General features: G+C 43.9%; 1 protein-coding gene across 1 annotated transcript in view; it reads right to left on the bottom strand.

Annotated features, from left to right (window-relative positions):
- Positions 1-13,867, bottom strand: part of PKDCC (protein kinase domain containing, cytoplasmic) — a gene marked incomplete at its 5' end in the record, with an annotated part of 39,278 nt that overhangs the window by 5,427 nt on the left and 19,984 nt on the right. The window contains 2 exons of the mRNA XM_014950472.1: positions 9,111-9,218; positions 10,303-10,382. Of these exons, the coding sequence (XP_014805958.1) occupies positions 9,111-9,218; positions 10,303-10,382 (188 nt within the window). The remainder of the gene's footprint in view (positions 1-9,110; positions 9,219-10,302; positions 10,383-13,867) is intronic.

Below are 13,867 nucleotides of genomic sequence, written 5' to 3'. Positions count from 1 at the left end.
TTTTTCCCCAGGGACACCCCAAAAATATGACCCGACTTTCAAAGGTCCCATCTACGACAGGTAAGAGAAACCTCCCCTGGGGGGGGGAATTTTGGCACCCGCAAAAGAATGCGTGTCCCCCCCTGTCCTCCCCCCCCCCCCCCCCCAACATCCTATTCAAAAAAATAAATAACATTCTGTATTTCTTCTAATTGTATCTATTATGGAAACCAGAGCTGCCGGCTCTGACTCACAGCCTATTCTTAAGTCACTTTGGTTCAGACATTTTCTGCCTGACACTGCAGATTCAGCCTGCTAGTATTTCAGACAGCACATGGGACGAACACCACCAAGTCAAAGGCGAGTGCCTCTACTACTCTAAACTGCCAGTATTTCAACTGGGAAAAGAAGCGTACATCCACGAGTACTCACTCACACCATGCAGTATGAAATAGCGGGAAACAAACGCACTAAATGCATTATTTTTTTTTAAAGGCTGGCTCATTCAAAGCATCCTAAGAAACATTTGCAACCAAGAAGCAAAATCAGAGCTAATCGCGTCCCACTTAAATCAAAAGCAAAACTGTTTCCATTAATTCAGAAAATGCAGATTCACACAGGCAAAAGAAAAAAAAATAATGCAGTTTTACATTACAAATGATCACGTCGCCATCAAAAACATATGTATTTCTTCTGAAGAAAAGTCATAGCATAAATCAAACTGCTACTGGCTGGACAGGGAAAGTCCCTTTTTTTTTTTTTTTTTCTAATTTCCTTATCAGCTGTACAGTGTAACAACAACAAATGAATGAAATTGAATAATATCCTCTTATCTCTGTTTGGTAACTACTGGGTATTGATTTGTACCTCACAGCCAAGGTCAGTAAAATAGTATGTGCAAAAAAAATGCAAAAAAATCAATTCCCCACTGTCGGTGCCACATACAGCTCTCTGTGTGGGTGTGCATGCCATGGGGACTGGATATAAAGTCTGACCATCCACAGCTTTTCCTCACGTGGCTACGGAAATGCCACCCAACACTGCACTGCGCCACAGCCCACGCCACAGAGGATGTTCACAGAAGGACAGACAGCAGTGGCTGTAGCAGAAGATGAAACATCTGCCCAATTCTCTGCACCAGGAGGGACCGTGCTCTGGCTCTTCCTGCAGGAGCTCTTGGAGCCTGTTGGACCCTGCACCAGGGCTGGGAGGGAGCATTAATGGACAGTGCTGGGCCAGCAACAACTCTGATGGGGATGGGGAGGCCCTGGATTGCAGGTGGCAGAGGGGAGGGAAATCTCCACGCTGGTGGTTAGGGTGGTCTCACCATGCAGCAGAGCCCTGAGGCTGTCCCTACCCTCCGTGCCACTCTCCACCAGTTCCTACATGAGGGAAACCACCATCATCCACTCACGGTAACAGGGTAGTGAAAAAGGTACACAGCAGCACAAACCACACACAAAGACCATTTTCCTTGGCTGCGAGATCACCAAGCTCCAGGCAGGTGAAAATACAGCCACTGGAGTCTAGGTGGAAGCATGGAGGCACATGGGCTCCACAAAGGCAGGTTCTGGCAGCTCCTCCGAACTGGCACAGACCACTGACTGCCTGCAGTCTGGGGACCTGAGCCTCCTGCCTGTGCTGCCTGGATGCAGCGAGTGGGAAAGGCAGGAAGGCAGCCCCTCTACCCGCTGGCACAGCAGGCAGCAGGGATGGTTGCCCAGGAGCACCTTCTCCTGGGAGCATCCCAGTGGGAAGGTGGCCAGGAGGAGCAGGGAGTGGGACACATGATGGCCCTGCACCCTGGCTCATGCTCCCAAACCAGCCAGGGACTTCCACCATCCTGGGAAGCCAACACGGGATCTCCTCTTAAAATATTACAGTCAGAACTGATCAGAAACTCACGGCAACACCAACCCAGCGCTGGTCTGAGGAAACCACATTTCTCTCCCAAACTCACTGGATCTCAAGCAGAGCAAGGTAGCTGCGGTCCCCGTTTGCACAGCGAAGGCAAATATCCCTGGAATCTCTTGTTTACACAGCAACAAATTAGGGAGCTGACCTCTTAGCCCCTATTTGTACAAGTTGTGAAAAAATGCACTCCTCACGCGAACTAGAAGGGCGCTCCTGAAGGATGCCCCTCCATCAAGATGTGCCCCGGCAATGCCAGGCATCTCCTGCTCCTCCTTGTGCTCCATTAGCCCCAGCCAGCAGAAGAGCTGGGCTTCAGTGATCACCCTGGTCACTACAGCGCAGTTACTTGCTCAATTAAGCAATACTCCACTGGTCTCAAGAAAGCTCCGGCTCAGTTTTTGTCCTGCCAAGACCTGAAACTTGCTTAAATGGAGTCCGCGGAATTTGAAGGCTCACGGCAGTAAATCACATCATAAAAAGGTCAAAGTTCTGGTCGATTTCCAGACTAATGGTGTTTAAAACCAATAAATACTTGCCTAATACTATAAATGCAGTCATAAATTTACACTTTTGCGTACATACACGTAGCCCGACACAGAGTACATGATGTCTATCAAGGTAACGGCAAGGAAGGGATCATAGAAATGCAAGATGCTCCTACTCGTATTCACAACAGAAGGAGAATCCTTTACTCCATCTACCAATTTTGAGAGGACTGAAGCAAATAAATGTAATGCAGTATGCCTCATCTTGATGTTACTTATGATAGATTTACTCCAGCTTAGCACAGGGAAGCTGATTTGCTGCTCACAGTTATACAAATAAACCCCACTAGAAAACATCTGTCCTGCCCTGTAAACATTTTGAAATTTCAAAACATCTTGCTATGCTGAATCTGGGCAATCCTCAGAAGTTTTGTTGTTTTAAAGTTTTAAAATATTTTAATAGGTTTGCTCTAGTCAATCAAAATACTGTTTCAATCAGGCCAAAATCTTCTTAGAAGTTTCATACAGCCCCCACACCAACCCCAGTGATTTTCCAAACGAGCACCTTCTCATGACAGGTAAAAGAGGCATCTTTAAAAGCCATCTCAGCATCACTGACTGGTGCAAGAGCTATAAAAGAAAGCCAATGCTTTAAAATCCTATTCTAAATTTTTTCCATCAAAAATCACCTGCATTGCCCCAAAGCCGGCTACAATCTGTAAACATACTCATTTTCACTGCCCTAGACTGAATCATATAAATAACTCCACGAGTATATAATAAACTATGTGAAACCGCCTGTGGTTTCCCCCTTTTAGCTTGTTTGAATCACCCTAAATCTGACTTTAATCAGTCCTAATGACCGTTTATTTCAGCCACAGCAGCCAGATTGCATTTTTACTACCAAGGATACAGCTACTCGTTGGAAGTTTGCCCAGTTCTCTTTCCTAGTTATCACCTGCCAATACACCGTGGGTCAACGACATGGACGCAGTAATGGTCATCCTTGAGAGAGAAATCATGTTGCTCCTTTTCCTCCCCTCTCCAGAGGAGCGCTGGCAGCCGACTCTGGATTTGCTTTTAATTGCTTTGCTTACAAGCAAGCAGCAAGAGCCTGATCTTGCCAATCTCAGCGAAAAGTGGTATTGAGCAGTGTTTTGCTCTACAAACGGTCCCCGCCGATTCCCAGGGAGCTTCAGGAGAAGGGAATCGCATCCTCAATAGATGATAACACACTCGTGTTTTCCGTACGCTTCATTTTACGCTGAGATCTTCCTCACGCTTCAACACCTCGCGTTCAAACACGCTTCTGCTGGGGATCCTGGAAGTAGCTACAGAAAGCTGCTTTTTTGGTCTGTTGGAGAGAGCACCATGCCAGCTGCATCCCGCCTGCCTCCACTTTCCATCATTTCTGATGAGCCCCAACTGCTGGGAAGGACAGGCCAGCCTGGCAGGACAGGGCTCTGCCGTCGGACCGGGAGGTAGCCCTGCTCCTCTGGCGAGTGTTTCCATCCTTTGGCTGTGTCCCGCGGGCAGGCTGGAAGCGGAGCAGGGCTCGCCTCTTTTTATACACTTCTATTGTGCTTCCAGTGGAGCCATATTTAAATCGGTATGCAGGCTGTCACCGAAACACAAATAAATAAGGAGAAGAACGACATGTTCCCTTAGATTTTATTCCCCTTAACATGGCACAGCTGGAGCAGTTTTCCTGCCTCCTGCCCCGCATCCCAGGGCCACTCACCGGGCTGCGGAGCCGTTCTACACCTAAGGCTACCTCTTACACTTGTAAGCCACATCTGGCTCATAAAAACAATGATGCTGATGATGGACGAGCCAAAAGTTGTCTAGGTTCCTGTGCACGGGGTATTTAAGCTTAAAGACAGACGCCTACAGGATTTGTAAAAGACACCTGAGTGTCTTCTCTGGTGTTCCTGAAAGGAGCTGAAGACCCAACCCATCAGCAGAAAGCATTTTGCTGCCAAGACGGACCTAGAAAAGTTTAGTGACGAGACAACATGTTGCTCAATGAACAGGGCACATGTTTGCACGACAGTGGAGATACGTGTGAGCAACAACTGACCGGTCACTGTACAGCTACACAGCCCCACCGCATTTCCAGTGCCATAAGGGGCAAAGGAACCTGCTGCTGTGTTCCTCTGTGTGCTGGGACTGCCCAGCTGATGATGCAAAAGCCCTCCGTGCCTTTCAGCCTGCAGAAGAGAAGGCTCTGGGGAGACCTTATAGCAGCCTTCCAGTACCTAAGAGCTCTACAGGAGAGATGGGGAGGGACTCTTTATCAGGGAGTGTAGCAACAGGACAAGAGTTTTAAACTGAAAGAGAGGAGATTTAGACTAGATACTATAAAGAAATTCTTTACTGTGAGGGTGGTGAGACACTGGAAGAGGTTGCCCAGAGCAGCTGTGGATGCCCCATCCCTGGAGGATGGATGGGGCTTTGAGCAACCTGATCTAGTTGGAAGTGTCCCTGCCCAGGGCAGGGGGGTTTGGAACTAGATGATCTTTAAGGTCCCTTCCAACTCAAACCATTCTGTGATTCTATGATATCCCCCTCAGCTGGCCACAAAGCAGCCTTGACATCCCTGGGAAAGAACCACTGAACGCACAAGTGCCAGATAAAGCAGGAATTTGGGCTTCCAAGGACCGGGCTGTGGTATGTCCCCGGCTGAGCCTTCAAGTGCCTGGAGCAGCATGCGTTGTGCCTCCACACTGTGGCCTGCCGTGGGATACACAAACCCCCTCAAAAAATAGTCCAGCAACCTTGCGAAATTTCTCTCACACACTTACACATGTGCACAAACAAACACACACAGAGTCCCCTTGATTTCAGCAATTCTTGGGTGGATTTACAATTTCCTAAGCAGGTTGCTATAGTGACCCTGCAGAATATTTTTTCAAAACACTGTTGTACTGTAAATGTTTACATACAGCATAATCCTGCCAAACTGTCTTAAGACAAAGGAAAACATGAAGTGTCTTTGCTTTATGTCCAGCCTTCCAGCTTTTTTAGCATTGAGAATGTACTTTCAACTAACAGCAGCAGCTAATTATGCCTTTCTGTGGGCTTGCACACCCTCGGGCCTAATAATGGGTCATCTATTAGCTTTAATGAATAACAAAGCTATCGGATTTACTAGCGTTAGCTGATTTCACGCATTTCTGAGTAAATTCTGGGTTAACTGAAGGGCTAGGGCTTAGCTCAAGGGCCAGACACCCAGTTGGTACAAATCAGTCAGTAATAAAAATGTTGATACTGGGGCAGGACTTTACTGATGAACATCAGTAGATTTTTTTATAGTCTTCTTAATCTGGATAATTAATGGAACGATTTAATCATTTTTAGATAACATATGTCAGAAGTAATACATGGTTCCTGTTTTAATTCACATTTTTCTGGATTTCAGCATAAGAGACCGACAGTCAATGGAATATAAAAGTATTTGTTCATGGTGTTGTTTTAAACACGGTAATGTTCCTATATCAACATTAACAGTAGTGTGATTTATGATTACAGAACACATACATGGCTATCGAATGTCTCCCACGCCTCTACTCTGTTTCTAAGATACTAAAGCAAAGTCCAGAGCATAATATAATTTACAGCACTATAAAATCTTTTACAACTGAAGCACAGTGAAAGCTTAATATCCAAGACCTTCTGTAATATGACTATGTCATCTTGTTAAACTTTATTTATGGGAACACTAGGACTGACAAGAACTTTCTTCGTGTCACTTCCCTACTGATTATCAATATCACCCTTCTCACTTCATGGTGTTCACAGGAGGAGGTCTTCCTTTCAAAAACATAGGTTCAGATAGATAACAGACTGTTTCCTCAAAGTTTATGTTTAAAGTTACGGCCTTAGATCACTTGCCCAAGATCATGATCTCTTCTTTCCTAGCACAAATTTACAGTGCTCTATCCAAGACAATGGATAATTCAAAGCATTTAGACCTAAAACAAATTCTGAAGCACCATTACCTGAACCTTCTGTGGTGTGTTTCTTGGGTCTGAATTCTCTAGTTCTGTTTTTAGGATTTCAAAATAGATCACACATCAGAAAGGCCTTATTTTTTCCACATCCCCTTAGATGCCAGAAGATACTGGCATTGTTAATTCTTGTCATGTCTACTGTTTGAGAGCAAAAACCCTAGGAGACAAGTCACCTTGTGAGATTTCCATCATCTGGAGCAAAACTGATGCAAACTTGTGCCTGCCCAATCTTGGCACACTGGCGTATGAATCCAAAGCTCTGATTAATTCTGATCTGGCCTGAGAACCACACCATCATCTCTAGTTTTATCTTAACCTAGCACTGGGTTGGAAAACACTCTCCTTGAACTTTCATTATGCTGTAGAGCAAGGCAGAAAAGGTTTAAAATAAAATTCCACAATCTTAAAAGCATTTTTTCTTTGCTTTCAGAGGGTAACACAGTGTCCTCCTAGGCCCTGAACAGTCCCAAAGCATGACCTCAGCTGACAACTTGGGAAAGTACCATAGCTGTCCATTTTTACCCCTGTCTCTCTCTCCACCACCCACCAGGAGTTACACAAACTATTCAATCTGCTCAGCTGTTCAGCCCTGGTTTCTGCGGTCAGGACAGCAGCTCAGTTGGAAATGTCCTCCCAGTGGGAAGAGATTGAGCACCTGGACACCAGTCCTTTCCAGCACCACTGTCAACTTCCCCTGCAGCTTCACCGTACCGCAAAAGAACTGCTAATACCATAATCTCTGGATCATTTCTAAGTAATAATTTCTAATTCCATAATCTCTGGGCTGAGAATATTAAAAAATGAATTCTAGCATGGTATTACCAGTCAAATATTGGTTGAAGAAGGAATGTGTTCAGAATAAAAGTGACACGAATGAGCAGGCAGGCGTTATTTCCCCCTCACAATATAATTTCTTCATAGTTTTCTGGCAAGGAAAGGGAGCCTTAAAATAGAAATAAATTACAACCCCTTTTCTGTTTGGTTAAAGTAGCTTTAGAACAAACAAGAAACAGGCCTGCACATCTTAAAGGCATGGCAGCCAAGTCTGAAAACACATCTCATCTAAGTGTAGTTTCCACTGAGATATCTGATTCCTCAGGCTTGCCATTGGTTGAGAACATTTTCCTATCAAGCAATTCAGTGTTGCACTCGCAATCTTTACTGGCCAAACATGTTACACACAAAGCATCTATGGATTTTCAACATCTTTGCTCCCGCTGTATAGTGCCCAAGTCCATGAGCAGTGTCCTACAAATAAAAAGGGCTCCTTGGACAGAAGGGTGTTACTAACCATGAACCGGGCAGCGGATTCTGCGTTATATTATCCAGGACTCTATGGAATTAAACTAACACAAAAATGTGTAATTATTACAGTAGCCAAACATACATGGAGGTCTGCTCCATATTAGTAGAAACCTGCACTGTTACATTTACTAGCGCTGTCCTAAGCTTCTCTCCCTGAGATTCTTTATAAACATGACAGCCCTCTAAAATTCAAAACTTCATCTTGTCCTGATACAGCAGTTAAATCTGGAATCAACCAGCATCACAGAAAAACTTCAGCCCTCCTGGCACTTCTTCAACAAAGGACGTGTTTGTACTATTGATTGTACTGCTGAAAATAATTTTGCTGTGTTGACAGGCATCACTCAGCACAGATTGTGATGAAAAGCTGAAAATTAGAAAGTTAAATGAACACCTGCAACAATTTTCCTGCCAATTTTACAACAAAATAAATATTGAATTATTCTGATAAGTGGGTCAAATTCATCCCTGGTGTCATGGCCCTTTGAGGTTAACAGCGCTACAACAGGAATGAATTTGGCTCCAGCGTCTCTTTCACGGAGCAAATGCTTCACTGAACTTTTCAAACCCCCTGTGCCAACATTCATCTTCATTTAGAACCCATCTTTCCCTCTTTACTGAGCTTTTTGCAGCAAAGCCATAATTTTCCTATCAACTTGCAGTCAATTATGTTGACAGTTTGACATGAATATTGTACGTACACAAAAATAATTTGCAAAACAGCTTTTTCAATTGTTAGGCTTAACAGTCATTTCCATCATGCATAATCTTCTTTGACATGTATAATTTCACAAGCTATCCTTCCGGGAAGAATATGCATCCCTCTGTATCATAGCTGCTTGAATAGCATTTTACATACCTGTGGTGCTGCAGAGATTTTATGAAAAAGCTACTATTATACAGCTTAGTTTTCATCCTGTTTTTTTTTTTTATTATTATTCTATTTCTAGCAGACAGCTGAGGGATACCTTATTTTCCTCGCAAGCAAAAATTTAATTCTTTCAGTGTACAAGTGCTTACATAGCAAGAAATTCCTGTAAGTCTCAGGAACTCCATGGAGAGTTAAGGCACCTTGATTAGATTCCCCCCAACTCATGTTTAGGCAGGTTCTGATACTCCAACAGCAGAGAAGTGTGTAGATATGATGAAAAATTCTGGGGATCTGCTATGGAGAGCAACATTCCACTGGATTTCCCTATCCCTATATTACAGCCTGCTCACACTTACGGACGTGTAGCTACCTCATTTTGTGAGAAGGGCTTCAGAAGGCACCCAGGAAGCGCAAAGCAGACAACAAATTACCATGTGCATGATTTCAAGGGTTGTCGAGCCCCATCTTCTGCACATTCGCCCTTTCAAACCTCAAAATAAAGACCAAGTCTCTGATTTTAAGTTTCGAGAAAGACTACTTTACCAGTTTTCGGCATCCGGGTTGTGTTCTGTAGGTACTCTCCACTCTTATACAGATTCAAAACTCTCTCCAGCTGAGCAGCCGTCTCATCTATTCCCCAGTGAAGTTCTCCTTTAAAAGCACAGAAAAAGAACAAGTTAGATGCAGAGCAAGCCGCATAGGACAAAAGGAGGTTGCACTCGAATAAAGCCCTAAGCATCAGAGCCAGAGATGCCCTGCTCTGTGGCAGCGTTGTGACGTGGACATTAACTCCCTGAGTTACTACAGATTAGGTTTGATACCCGGCATGAGCCAGGCATGTCAAAAGCCACCAGTTCATCCAGCTGGAACCCCAGGCCTGTGGGCAGAAAACACTGCGGTGAGCTCCCCACAAGCGATGAGCTTTAGGTAACTTAGGGAGCTCCAAAGGCTTTGCTTCTTAATTAGCTATAGCCCAGCATCGTTAACTTCCCCCTTGAATGCACACAGTACAAGGTATAAAACCCCGAGAACAATGCACCAAAAACCCTCAAATCAGATTTACAGGCACATGCAACTTCTCTTGTCCCAAAGCCACTACCTTGGTAATTAGTAAGGATTAGGAACAAATACTTTACTCTGAGGGTGGTGAGACACTGCAAGAAGTTGCCTGGGGAAGCTGTAGACGCCCCTTCCCTGGAGGCGTTCAAGGCCAGGCTGGATGGGGTTTTGAGCAACCTGGTCTAGTGGGAGGTGTCCCTGCCCAGGGCAGGGGAGGAGGAACTAGGTGATCTTTAAGGTCCCTTCCAACCCAAACCGTTCTATGATTCTACAATCTTTGGTAATGTCACTTGCCTCTGGCTTCTGAGGTACGAAAGCACCACCGCTACTATTGCCAATGGAGAAGTATCCTGTTCCTATCATTAAAACTCCCCTTGCCAGAGACGGAGGTTCCTCCAGATCCTGGAAGGAACTGCATTCTGAAGCAGTTTGCCCCAGTGCTGAGGTGTCAGGAGGAAGTAAATACCTCTGTGAAGCCTAGATAAAATCTCAAAATGGAATTTCCCCGGTATATGGGGCCATTCTTGCTTTCTCTGTATGGGGGAAATTTTATCCTGGATAGAAAACCAATCTGGTTCTATCGCAGTGAACACAAAAGCAGCACCCCTCACATCCCAAATGTGATAGTCACACTAAAAAAGGACATACTTGGCATTATCATGTTTATTGCGATTACCTGTTGCATTGACTATCTTATCCAGTAACGGTCTCAGTGAGGATGGAGCACTATGTGGAAGAAGATACGTAAAAAAAAACCTGCAATGGAAAAGTAACCCATATTGAAAAAAATTTTTAAAAAAGAAAAAAAAGAGTTTACAAATGTCTGGTAACTACTGAATAACATAAGGAGTAAAATTCCTATTGCTTATAAGCCACTGACCTATTCAGGAAATATAATTATATTCTACAGTCAAATAAATACATAGCTGACACTATTCATGCAGCTGTCTGGCATACCTAGGCCATACTGTTCTATACAACACTGCCTTGTAACTATGTGTAAATGTTCCATTAAAATAGAAATTTGCTATGAAGCCCCGTGGACTGTGATTATTTGCAAAGCTGTCTGTACTTTAACAAACTAAAAGGATGCCATCAATCCCAGAAGTCGTGGGGTTGTTTTGAAGTCTTTAAAGTGCATAAATCAAATTTCTGCTCATTTCAAATAATTGACTATTATTTTCTTTTCTACAGTTTTCTTGGAATTTCAAATTAATTCCGAGGAGAAAGCTTTCTTCTATTGTTTTAGTGCCACTGCAATTCAGAACGTCTTCTTTGCTCTCATCATTTATCTAAATTCAAGATGCTTTCACATACATATTCATTGACAGATGTATATTCTTCATTTAAACATTTTTAATTACAAAACTAAAAACAGTATGCCTTTACCATCGCTTGAAGTACACTTAGTTTTCACATTGTTCCCCTAAATTTCTATTACTCTGCCAATATTACTACCCATTGTAAACTCAGTGTTATAGCAACCTGAGATGGACCGTTCAGGATCTGACGATATAAATAGAACTATCAGACATAAATATTAGGTAATGAGCAGAAGAGGAATACAATTGGGAAATTACCCTGCTTTACATCTAACCTGTAAAGTAGATTATTTTTTTTAATACACAGAGACCACATTGTCACACAGAAACCTCCAGGGGCTCATGCTCAGGAGGGAGACTAGCAGGCATCTTTCATAAGCACAAATTAAAAAATTAAGTTACCAACAGCAAAAATTGATCATAGACACAGGTATTATTGAGCTGACATATTCCACTTACACAATTAATATTTCTTTGAGATTTTAACACTCTTTTTCATCCCTTATAAATACTACAAACTTTACTTATATAAATGATATAGAAGTATAATGAATAATATAAATACCAATTTTTTATTATTAATACATTTAAATATATTTATTAAGGAGGATTAATCCCAGGCAGGTTTTCTTAGTGATGTGTATGAAACAGCCAATATAAATACATACAGAAATCTAAAGAGCAGCAAAATGTTTGTAATGAATAATTTGTCTGGTAAATTTTACCTCACTTTTTTGGTTTAGAGATTATCCATAAGCAGAGTCCAACTGATTGAGAATAGTTCTTTGCAAAAATTCAGTAGCTGGCATTTTCTTTGCTGAACACTGGCTGGATGCGAGTCACGGAGGTTATTGTTTTTCCGTGCCTATATAAATATATGACTTGTTCTAACGCAAACACCCACATGTGAAATTCTGACATGTAGAGACACTGGCGCCTGCACAACTTAATTGCAGGAACATTTGTTATTCATCGATCCCAGGGCCAGTGGCATCCCTTGTGATCTGCATAACACAGATTGTCAGATCCTTTTACATTTGTTCCTACAGCCTTTTTCCCCTTTCTTTTTTCTTTCTGAGAATGATCTGATCTTAATTTAAGAATTGACAATGATGGAGAATTCATCTCAGCCATTGGTTAATAATTCAAAATATTAATTATCCCAACTTTTAAAACTGTCCAGTGCTTTGAAAACTGTTCCTCCAAACATTTGGAGGAAAACCCATAGAGACACATTAGTGACAGAAGGTAACCATCTGAAAGTCAAGATGGGCCAGTTCTTGCATAGTAGAGTTTTTTCCAAAATGTTTCCTCTCCTTTAATTATTTACCTCATAAAGAAACCAGCGAGATAGGCTAATTACACGTTCAAGGCTAGGGCCTGCTATATTTTAAAATTACAAGGGGTTTATGCGCTGTTTGACATATTGCTGCTTTTGACTCCAACCTAACAGCACCACCAACCCCTGTCCTGAGGGCAGTCTCAGCAGCAGCATGCACCCATGAAAATACAAAATCAGCCTATACTTAATGGCCTGAAGATTTATCCTTCCAAGACAAGTGCACAGGGTCTGTTGGTGATGGCCCGGCTCAGGCGGTCGCAGCCTGCTCCAGCACGGATCTGCTGTTGAACAAAAACCACCATCTCTCCCCAATTAAGGGCAAGCAGGGGCTGGAAACTGGGCTGGAAACGGGGGCACCGCGCGTGTTACACACCGGTGTGAGGTTCAAAGGCAATACTGAGAACTGCAATAGCAAAAAGACCGCTTCCTTCAGAGAGACCAGCAACCTGCCCCAAGCCCACCACCCTGCAGACGTGTCCCCACTTAATGACTGAGATGGATGGGTGCCTACTAAAGGTTTCTGAGCCAGACCATTAAAACCCTCTTAACCAAAAGCCAGCAAGCTAAGCAAGATCTTTAAGCCAAGCGAACGGAAACGGAAAATTTTGCAGGATAGACTAAAAACTGAGCTGCGCAACTGCAGATGGCTGTCATGTGGTGCAGCCCATTTCAGTGTGGTCAGCTAATGCAACACACATGCTGGTGAGCGCCCTGGGACCAAAGCAGAAGACTTTCTTTGGAGCAGCCTCTCCTTGCTGTGGTCTGGCAGGCAGTGAATGGCATGATACTTGAAAGGGAAGTCTGAGAAATGAGCACACCATGATGGCATTGCTTTGAGATCCTCCATCCTCCTATCGCCATCAGACAAGGCGGCCGCCTGCCCCAGCAGCGCCCATCAGGAAAACGGCACTGAGGACCAGCTACTGGCTCCACGGAAAGCAGCAACACGGCTCCCCCAGCATCCCAGCCCAGCCCTCCAAGAGCAGTGGCCAAGGGGGGAAGAGACAAGACCACAAACACAAAGCCATCACTCAGAAGGACCCCGCTGTAAATCCGGAGAAACCTCTAAAATCAAATTTGGAAGATAGATATGTCGGCCGACCGCTTTCTTCAGCATGGCCTACTGGTCTGGTGTGACCTGTCAGCTCCATGTCCCCTGTCACAGACACAGCACTGCCGGGAGCGGAAGCAGCATCATAGAATCATAGAATTGTCTAGGTTGGAGGGGACCTTTAAGGTCATCAACTCCAACCATCAACCTAACACTGCCAAAACCACCACAAAACCATGTCCCTCAGCACCACGTCTATCTCTCTTTTAAATACCTCCAGGGGTGGCGACTCCACCACTTCCCTGGGCAGCCTGTTCCAATGTTTGATAATCCCTTCAGTGAAGAAATTTTCCCTAATATCAAATCTAAACTTCCCCTGACACAACTTTCAGCCATTTCCTCTTGTCCTATTGCTTGTTAATGGGAGAAGAAACCCAAGACCCAGTCCCTGAGCACCTGACCAAGCCAAGACCAGGAGCTGGGAGGGGGGAGAAAGGGAGCACCCCTTGCTTCCGCAGGTTTGGCA

The sequence above is a fragment of the Calidris pugnax genome, unplaced genomic scaffold (assembly GCF_001431845.1).
Source record: "Calidris pugnax isolate Ruff unplaced genomic scaffold, ASM143184v1 scaffold24, whole genome shotgun sequence".
NCBI lineage: Eukaryota > Metazoa > Chordata > Aves > Charadriiformes > Scolopacidae > Calidris > Calidris pugnax.
Note: the sequence above shows the minus strand (reverse complement) of the source record. Positions and strands in the feature narration are given on the sequence as shown.